General features: G+C 37.1%; 1 protein-coding gene across 1 annotated transcript in view; it reads left to right on the top strand.

The window, feature by feature from the left end:
• babam2 (BRISC and BRCA1 A complex member 2) overlaps window positions 1-9,567 on the top strand; it is an 87,136-nt gene extending 77,569 nt beyond the window's left edge. Inside the window, exons 8-12 of the mRNA XM_016548926.1 lie at window positions 1,965-2,064; window positions 6,847-6,917; window positions 7,881-7,963; window positions 8,374-8,527; window positions 9,306-9,567. Coding sequence (XP_016404412.1) covers window positions 1,965-2,064; window positions 6,847-6,917; window positions 7,881-7,963; window positions 8,374-8,527; window positions 9,306-9,369 — 472 coding nt within the window. The 3' untranslated portion in view covers window positions 9,370-9,567. The remainder of the gene's footprint in view (window positions 1-1,964; window positions 2,065-6,846; window positions 6,918-7,880; window positions 7,964-8,373; window positions 8,528-9,305) is intronic.
• Window positions 9,568-10,601: the final 1,034 nt, after the last annotated feature.

Here is a 10,601-nt window from a genome sequence, read left to right as displayed (position 1 = left end):
TATTGTTTGTAGTGTGATCAACGTTTGCGTAAGTAGTAGACGTGTTAGGGAAGTAACACTTTAATTATATTTTGCCAAAATGAACGAAATGACTCGAAAAAAGATTCGTTCCATTATTTTGACTCCATAGGTTTAGGGTTAGTAGAATAAGTTGACAAAGAAAGTGTTCGAAGATATTAAGCAGACAGTCTACTAATACTCTACTAACTGCTAGTTGACATGTAGTTGCAAAGTTACTTACTGTTAATAGAATGTCTAAAAGTAGACTATCGAAATAAAGTGTTACCCTTTTTTTTTTTCCTACTATGGAAGTCAATGGTGCTCATCAACTGTTCGGATACTACCATTTTTCAAAATATCTTCTTTTGCGTTCAACAGAAGAAAAAAACTCATACAGGTTTGAAACAAGTAGAGGGTGAGTAAATGATGACAGAATTTTCATTCTGGAAGTGAACTACTACTTTAAAGCATCTTTTAGTTGACCTGTGACTATATTCAAGATATATTAGATATAATACCATTCTCATAATATTTATTTTACATAGCTTGTTGCATATTTTTGTCTGTTGGCTTCAGTGAATCCCTATAGTATCTGCTCAAGCAAGTCAGAACAGAATATTCTTTGACAACTTCAGTTCAAGGTTGTAATTCCATAATCTTCCCTAAAAATATCGCCTGCTGAGATTTTTCTTGGTCGCTTCAAATAGCTATTAAACAAATATCCCCATAAGCCTATCCTATTCCAACAGGCAAATTCTCATCTACTCTGGGGTGCTTATGTCTGCTGGTGTTACACAACCTGTAGATGCTGGAACAAAGCATAATATTAGTGGTGTAATTTACTAACAGCCTAGCAACCACTCTGAAAGCCCTAGTAACCACGAAGCAACACACTGACAACCATACAGAACACCTTAACACCACGCCAGCAATGTTTGCACAGGAAAGCATCACACACATCAGAATCAAGCTGTATCTCCATGGAGATGCTGCTCTATTGTTATTGTAGCACAGCAACATCATTGTGTTATGACTGAGCCCGATGGTGAATTGACAGCTGAATAGCATTTGAGTGGCGTCCCTCTTCATTTCCTGTTTCTGCAGTTAATAAATAACACGTCTGTGCATTAACATCTTTAAACAGTCCATGAATGTACTTCAGGAGCTTGATGGACGTGAATGACATTTCCATGCTTGTATATTGCCAAAGACTGTTTCAGCAAAAGGTAATCTTTCTGTCAGTCAGGGGCATTGCTGATCTAAACCCAACTGACAGAGGATTCTAGTTGCTACTCTTCATATATTCAGAGACTAGACAGAATATCTGAAATGTTTCCTTGTTCCTCTCCCTTTTTAACTAGAGTGTATTGTAATCTTCCTTCATATTTATTTAGAGATCGTTCCCCTCATTTTTTCAGCTGTTTATAAAAGGACTATCCAGGCAAAAATAAGCATCTAAAAAACCAAACCAAGCCATTAATGGACATTCTTTTTTCCACGTCTACATCATATTTTTCATGAACTTCATTGATCTGAAGTTCCAGTGTTCTCTTAGAATCCTATCTATTTGTATTTTTTTCCATTTCCATTTCCATTCCATTTGTTAGTTCATAGAAATTGCATCATATGACCCCTTTAATATTATAAAATGTGAAAAATAGTAGTTATAAAGATGTATTGTATAATTATGGAAATGGGTGGAAATGCTGTTCCATGTTCTGCACACTAATGAAGTACTCTAGTCTGAAGTACCCCAAACTGAAAACAGAGGAGTATGTAGGGAGTGATGCTTGAAGATCAGCTGCTCTACGGTTTCACCGAATGTTGACCTCCAAAAACACTGATATTGCTATATGAGATAAAGGAACTGTCAATGATGTTATTCCTTTTAAGGCATGTAGGACTGTATTAAAAAGTTTTGGGTTTTTTTTGTATTCTTTTATTTCTTCCTCTTTCTCTCTTAGTGCACTTGGAGGATCTTCGGCATTACATATCCCAGCATTCCCCAGTGGAGGCTGCCTCATTGACTATGTGCCTCAAGTGTGCCAATTACTCACAAACAAGGTAAAGAATAATCCTTACTTTTTGTGTGTGTGTTCCTTCATTTAATTACTATAGGTTACACTATCAGTGAAGTGTGGGTTTGTTTATAGTACACAATGATGTGTACGGATGTTAAAGTTGATGCGCTTGTATGAATTCGCATGCATGTGTTTTTATTTGTTTATGTACATTTCTGATCAGTTTAGACAAGGCCTTATGACAAGCGGAAATAAGATGGAGAAAATGTGACTGTCACTAGCCTGAGGAGTGACTGACATTCCTTTCCCCTGACATCTCTACTTCAGTTCAGCCCCACTCCTCATATCCACACAGACAGCATGAATAATCAACCCTTCCAATCTTCCACTTCATGCCCCACCAGTAGCCCCAGCTCCTCAGGACACACTTACCTGAACTAGGGTCACACATTAGTCTACTTGAAAATGACAAAATTGACAACATAGAACTTTTCTTGCCCCCAGTTTAAGTTTATATTCGACTAATTAGATTCATATAAATGAGGGGGTTTATGTGTTTCAGAGTGCTTATATCTACTCCAGTGCTTGCAGTGTAGTGTACTGATTCAGAGGTTTTTGGGGTCATTAAATATCATCACACCAAACAGGAAAACTAATCTTCTCACTAGTCCGCTTTTACAGCCCGTTTGCATTTATGTTCATGCTCTTGCCAACGATTCTAATCAAACTTTCAAGGAAAATGGTTTTTAAATAAAGACTGAAAGTGTTGTTGGTAGCTTAGTGACGTTGAAGTCATGAGACCGTCATGTACTTCTTTTATAAGCCTGTTTAGCTTTTTTACTTTTGCAGATTGTATTTAGGCTCCAAAATTCAAAAAAAAGTTGTGTTCATTTGTTAATCATGATGAACAAAATGTTTAAGAATCATAAACGTGTTGGTCACAGAGCTTCATTAATAATAGCATTGCGTTTTTGCTGAGGGTACCACGGTGATGCCAACTTCTGGATTGGCCTACAAAAATATGCCATCACAGCAGCATTCTGTAGTATGTGTGGTGACAAACCGAAATTGAAACCATTATTCACTGATAATTTTCAACTCTGCTGCAGCTCTCAGATCAGATATGGTGCAGGTTTCATGACCCACGTCATGTTTGTGAAAGTGACACTATTATGACAGATCACATCTGTGGTAGTAAAACCTGTTATGAATGGTATTTTCTATTCCAGAATGAGCACACAGTCACCGGAAGCTGAACTCTGAACTTTTGCCATAGAGCATGTTCTGTGATCACTGATCTCACCTGTCAGCATCTCCCACACTCCATGCGTGGGTGTAGAGTTCACTGATCCTAAGTTCCTGACACACCTCCTCTAAACAATCAAGGCTTAGAGAAACAAAAAGAACAAGTTTGTGTGTGTGTGTGTGTGTGTGTGTGTTAATGTGAGTGACTTTGCATTGAGCTGCATAATGTTTCTTTCTGATGTGGGTCTTCTCTGTCAAGAATCAGTATCGATTCTTACGTCACACATCATACACACCAACATCTGCTGTAGCTGCTCTTCTCTTGATCTCACATGTGAAAAACACTGTATTGAGTGATATAACTAATCTAATCGAATAGATCAGTGCTGAAAAGACAAGGAACTTTTTCCATCATCCGTTTAGTAAAACCTGTTATGAATGGTATTTTCTATTCCAGAATGAGCACACAGTCACCGGAAGCTGAACTCTGAACTTTTGCCATAGAGCATGTTCTGTGATCACTGATCTCACCTGTCAGCATCTCCCACACTCCATGCGTGGGTGTAGAGTTCACTGATCCAAAGTTCCTGACACACCTCCTCTAAACAATCAAGGCTTAGAGAAACAAAAAGAACAAGTTTGTGTGTGTGTGTGTGTGTGTGTGTGTTAATGTGAGTGACTTTGCATTGAGCTGCATAATGTTTCTTTCTGATGTGAGTCAAGAAACAGAGATCAGTATTGATTCTTACGTCACACATCATACACACCAACATCTGCTGTAGCTGCTCTTCTCTTGATCTCACATGTGAAAAACACTGTATTGAGTGATATAACTAATCTAATCGAATAGATCAGTGCTGAAAAGACAAGGAACTTTTTCCATCATCCGTTTAAAAATTTGCACAACTGCAAATCGTTTCACCTTGTGAGAGTCTTGGCTTAATAGAGATGTAGGGTGTTGCTTCATACACAGAAGATGCTAATTTGATTCCAGCTCTTGTTGTGTAATGTGTACAGTACTCACCATGTCTCTTCCTATCATTTTTGGAGTACTGTTTTGACAAGCCAAAATGTGAAAATGTTTGTTGAATGTTGATACTTTTAAATTAATGAATGAAATGTTGTTCAATTTTGCACTTTTTCGTCAACCAAATTGCTATTGTCGCAAACAAAAGATGTTAAATTGTTAAATTGAATAAAAGTGAAATGCTGGGTAACAAAAGCGAGATGAGACGGATCCTGATGCAGAGTAGGTTTAATAACAAAATGGAATAAAGCATAGCATGAGTAAACCAAGATAACACGGAACTGGAGCAAATCAGGAATATATGACACAAGCATCTACAAGAAACAACGCCTGACAAATGAACAAAGAAACATAGGGGTGTATATATTATACACGGGTTAAAGGGTAACAAGAGGAGGAGCTAATGAATTACCATGACACCTAATAGGGAAAACAAACAAGGTAGGCAAAGGAACAAGGGGGAAACTGAACACAGAAGGAGAGCACAGAAACACTGGGGAAGTACAATTTAAAATGAGAGTACTTGTCTTGAAAGACCAAGACGGGAACACAGGCAAAGATCCTGACAAAAAGTTGAAGTAAAACGTTTAATTGAATAACATTAATAACTAAATTTAATGGATAATTTTGTCAAAAGACTAAAAACTTTGACTAAAAGAAAAAGTTGTGAAAAATAGTATAACTAAAAAAAAACTGATATAAACAATGACAAGCCTTGGTGCTCACATAGGAACTGCAGGTTTGAACCTGGCCTTTATGTCTTAAATCCATTTTCACCTCTCATTCCACAAATAATTCCATATATGTACTATTGTCAATGAAGTGTCAAAACCCAACCGCTGGGTCAAAACAACCCAATTGCTGGGTTTGTCCCTATTTTACCCAGCACTGGGTTGTATTTAACCCAGCATTTTTTAGAGTGTATGGTTTTAGTCAAACTGTATGACTCTGCTAATTTAATCAGTGCAAGAGATTCAGAGACATACAAATTAGAGCCCTGCACGGGCCTCAAATATAGGCCCTAGCCCCCAGCCCTTGTCCGACAGCTTATCAGAATTACCGGCCCGAGTCCGACATTTTTTTTTTTCATCACTAATTGATAGATGTCTAAAATATAAAAATAAGGAGAAGCCTGAAACAAGCCCGATGCCCAGCCCGCCTCTGAACTATGACGTTAAAATTGTCCCGAAGCCCGGCCCTAGGGGCGTAAAAAAGTCGGGCTGAAATGCAGGGCTCTAATACAAATGCTTACATCTACTTAACAAAACAACTGTTGTTGCTTTCACATATTCTAGCATTTTCCTCTATAGCATATGATTGATCAGCATAAGATTGATCAACAAATTTCCTCCAGAATGTTTTGTGGTGACAAATGGAATATTGGCATTAAACCACCAAAATGTTCAGCCATACAGTTAGGGAACTGCAGTCTGCCAGAACATATGTTAACTTCGGGGTTATTTATGTACATCTTAAGAGGTCAGTGAGTGTAGGTCACCATCAAGCAGTTCGGGACCTGAGGGTCTTTCACCTGCATCCAGTGGAGGTCAGAGCTATGGCTCTCTCTGACTGCCACAAGCCATCCATCTGTCACGCAGGGTAACAAACACTGGTTAGGCAAACACCTTTCCTGGATGCTGAATCTCATAAACAAGGCATGAAAGCAAAGACTTTCAAGCAGACTTTTTTTTCTTGCTAAAAATGTAGTGTAGAACCCTAGATACAGTATGAGCTCCATATATCACCACCCTTTCACACAAAAAAGCATCATGTGTAAGTGATTATGAAATACAGTTGTTGTTGTTTTTATTCTAGTAGAAATTGTTGAATTTGAAAAGTGATTCCTGTCATAAGACAACACAGATAGAGTCCTGGCCTAATGGTTAATGTACCTGCTCATTCAGATCTTGCTCATATCACTTGCTCAGGCAAATATTTTCTTCTGACAATGTCAGGTCAAGTCACATTTATTTATATAGCATTTTATAAAATACAGATTGTTTAAAAAAAGCTTCATGTTAATAAACAGGAAAACAACAATAATGTTAGGGGCCGTTCAAACAGAGCATGTTTTTCCATTTCCACCGTTGCACTCAATGTCTTGCGTCTTTTGCGGTGTCTCTTGCGCACAGCAAGAAACACAGCACTGACGTTAAAGTAAGTTCAGATTTTAAAGAACACATCTTGAGGCTTTGCTTTTTTCTGCACTTCACTGTTTTCAAAGCAATAACGTGTTTTGTGTGAATGGCCCGTTAATGTTGTAAAATTCATCAATTACGGAACTTACTCAACTTCAGCTGTAAAGCAGCTCTACAGAAGACTATCGTGACTTTACTCAGCTCAAGTCAGTTAACTGAAATGTTAACTCAACTGAATAACAGTGTCGATTTTGCAAAGGTAGTGTCAGTATCCATCTCAATTCTGTTCAGATTTTTTACATTGTAAAAAAATTTCTGATGTGCATTGACTTTTATTTTTTCAGCTGCATTCATTTTGTTATTTTTCCACTGATACACTGTCATTTGATTCTTTATTGCTTTTTTCTTAACACAGGTTCAGTATGTCATTCAAGGATATCACAAGAGGAGAGAATACATTGCTGCTTTTCTCAGTCACTTTGGAATGTGAGTTCATTTTTCCCTTTAAAGACTGCTTAATTTATCTCTGTGACGTTTAGAGTAAACCATATCCATTTAACAGTCATTTAACAACTTAAAAATGAGAAACACCAGCAATTTATCATAAAAGGAGCCTAATCAATTAACAGTGTTATTACTAATTTCAGTAGTGATCTAGAATTGTACAAATTCAAATTCATTGTTAGGTTTTTGTATATAAAGTGTTAACCCAATAGAAAGCTAAAAGTGATGTGATACACTTGAGATATAAAACCCTCCAAATCAAGACAATGAATAAATAAAACTGGCCTTGCAAGTCTATACCTGAAGTGGTAACCAGTATAGCTGCTCACCACGCCCCTGTGATCATGAGAAATTAGTTACCAACATTAATTCCTTTTTTCGTTTGTTTAATTACTTAGGATAATTCTGCTTCTAATCTCATAAACAAGTACAAACAGCCGCTTTATAATGGGCTCTAATACACAAGGCACCAAGATGTCTCCAGTTTATTAACACACCTTAATACGTCGTCAGACAACGCAGTCTGGCAAGAGGCACAACCTAGCACATTGATTTAAAAAACGCAGTAGGACGACGCATTATTCATATCTCATGGTACTTCAGTGCTGTTCTCTTTGCAATTATGATATTAAATATCCTCTGCTAATGGCCCAGAAGATACCATGACCCTAAAAAGTATTTGGGCTCATAAAAATGTTTGAATGTCATTGCATTAGATGACAAAATAATTACATGATTAAAATTGTAGCTTAAGTGTCCAAATACTTTTTGGGGGTTACTGTGTGTTTGACTCCTTTGTCAGTCGTTTTGAAGTCAAGTTTTTAATAGTACAGATATTGCCAATCATGGCAATATTACAGGGATATGCCAAGTTGTCCTTGCTATCTTATATTTTTATACAGCAGTATCATCAAGTATGAATATTTCTCTATTTTGACTACACAGGGGTGTGGTAGAGTATGATGCTGTTGGGTTTACCAAGCTCACCCTTCTGCTCATGTGGAAAGACTTCTGCTTCCTGGTCCATGGTGAGATACACAAACATGTCCCCTTTATGCAACCCAGGGTCATTGGAAATATGTGACTCTGGGAAAAAAAACTTGTTCCAGGTACATTTTGCTGCACTTTTCCGGTAGCACATTCATAAAAGGCACTATAGGTGATATAATTTGTTTCTCCATTGCAGATAAAAATGCATTTGCTGAAGCAACCGTGCCATTTTAGATTCTTGAAGTCTGCATTGAATTGTATATATTTGTACGTTTTTGCAGAAATGAAGCCAGAGTCACGTATTTTCACTGAGGCTAAGTTGCCATTATATACTGTATTGTGAAAATATGAACTTCTATAACTATTCCATGGTGGTATTTTTCATGCTTCACCATTTCTGTTATGGGTGATCTGTGTTTGAGCTGTTCTGCATGCTGTCTTCTTGTAGTGGACCTGCCTTTGTACTTCCCTCGAGATCAACCCACCCTCACGTTTCAGTCTATCTATCACTTCACCAGCAGTGGGCAGCTCTACTCTCAGGTGCAGAAATCTTACCCCTACAGTCCGCGCTGGGACGGCAACGAGATGGCCAAGCGAGCCAAGTAAGAACAAATGAATAATGAATCCTCCTTACAAAGAGCAACCGATCGTTTTCTCCCTGTGAAATTGTATTCCTCTCATTTGGTTCCACTTTATATATAATGGTGACCTGAATGCAGTTAAAGTGAGTTTTCTGGAAGCTTCTGGAATGTGTAGCATTCACCTTTGGACTTTTTGCCCAGCCACACCTCATAGCTGGAGAGCACTCTTTGTCCTGAGTGTGATAAGTGTTAAAGATAATGCATTACTTTTGTTTGTGTTTGGCCCGTATCTTATCTCTGCTTGGATAACATTTCCTTTGGCTTTCTGGATTAGCTTTAATCAAGCAGAGAATAAAAATGTAGATGCACTTATCAACTTTACCAGCTTGTATGGACATTTATTTAGTCTTTTCTGTAATTTGGCATGATCGGTTGTAGTCTGTCTTTCCTTACTTTTTGAACATATATAAGTGATGTGTTGTAGCAATGCTAAATACAAAAAAATTTACTAAAAACTTAACTAGTCAATATTAATACCAGCATAATTTAATGATTCTTTATACCAATTCTGTGGTCCAGCATTAAAAATTGTAATTATAAAGTTAAATGTTATTATAAATATTAACACGTTGAATTAAGTAGTCTTTAAGTCGAAAATATCGTTTTTCTAGTAATTTGTCAAGTTAATAGTCAGGAGTTCAGGGTGATTCACATGTAAGTTTCAACATGACACTGCTGTTGTTGTGTCTCTTTCTCTTTCTTTTCTGTTTCTCTCACTCTCGTTTTCTCTCTCCCACAGGGCTTACTTCAAAAGCTTTATCCCTCAGTTCCAGGAGGGGGCTTTTGCCACCGGAAAACTGTAGATTTACTGTGTGAATTAGGAGCTCTCTGATTTGAATGGAGAGTCTATAAACGAGATGTACAGGAGACAGCATGTGCTCAGAGTCAAGCAGGAGTCTGTAAAAGAAACCTGTGATTCGCAAGTCTGCCAACTAGTACTTTTCAATGTTCCGGCCCTCATAAGCAATGTCATTTGGTACATTTAAAAGTACTGTGTGTATTTATTTATTTTTTTTTTTATATGCTATTTGTGTTTGCTCATGTTCTTTATGAATAGATTACATCAATAAATCAAGTTACTTTGCTGCTTTACTCAGTTTCTGGTTTTATGTTTGAAAGTGTTTTACATTTTTAATTCAGCCACTGATTAATTTGTTTTGTACCTGTTTATTTTAGGCAAATCTGATAAATAATTAGCTGAGCTGTATCAATGTGTTCTTTTGGTAACACTTCTACAATAAGGTTCCATTTGTTAACATTAGTTAACTAAATGTAATAAATACCATAATAAATGCATTGCTCGTTAGTGCATTGTTGCATTGCTGCTAATGCATCGCATTGTTAGTTATTGTTAATTAATGCATTAACTAATAGAAATAGGAACTAATTGTAAAAATCAACTCCAAATCTAAAGTTCAGTAAGGCCATGTTTGGAGGAATGTGAATAGCTTGGAGTTGATTGGAGTGGCTGTCGATCATAGCTCTCATAACTTGTGTTAGCATTTATTACCAAGGTCAGACAATGCCTAAATTCTATTATCTGTTACATCTAGTCTTTTCACCATTCAGTTTTCATTTTGACTGTGTCAGGAGAAACTATGAAACCAAAATGTAATCATTAGCACCAAACAGGTTGGATTATTTGAAGCATCAAATTCCGTTTAAAGGGGTGGTTGATTGCGATTTCACTTTTTTAACGTTAGTTAGTGTGTAATGTTGCTGTTTGAGCATAAACAATATCTGCAAAGTTACGAAGCTGAAAGATCAATGCAAACGGAGATATCGTCTTTTAAAATTCTGGCAGTTTAATGCCTACAAAAACGGCTGGTAGGGACTACAACAAGTTACTTCCCGGGTTCATGACATCACAAACCCTGATAAACCCCGCCCTCGGGAAAAGGCAGCTGCTGCTTTAGAGAAGAGGAAGAGAAAACTAGTGGTGCACGGTAAAAATCTATTCATATATGAATCGCCATTCTGTCTTCTAACGATTCTAATGGATTCACAAGTTTCAAAATCAATGTTCTAAAGCAGC

The sequence above is a fragment of the Sinocyclocheilus rhinocerous genome, unplaced genomic scaffold (assembly GCF_001515625.1).
Source record: "Sinocyclocheilus rhinocerous isolate Xijiao unplaced genomic scaffold, SAMN03320098_v1.1 scaffold524, whole genome shotgun sequence".
In the NCBI taxonomy this organism is placed as follows: domain Eukaryota; kingdom Metazoa; phylum Chordata; class Actinopteri; order Cypriniformes; family Cyprinidae; genus Sinocyclocheilus; species Sinocyclocheilus rhinocerous.
Note: the sequence above shows the minus strand (reverse complement) of the source record. Positions and strands in the feature narration are given on the sequence as shown.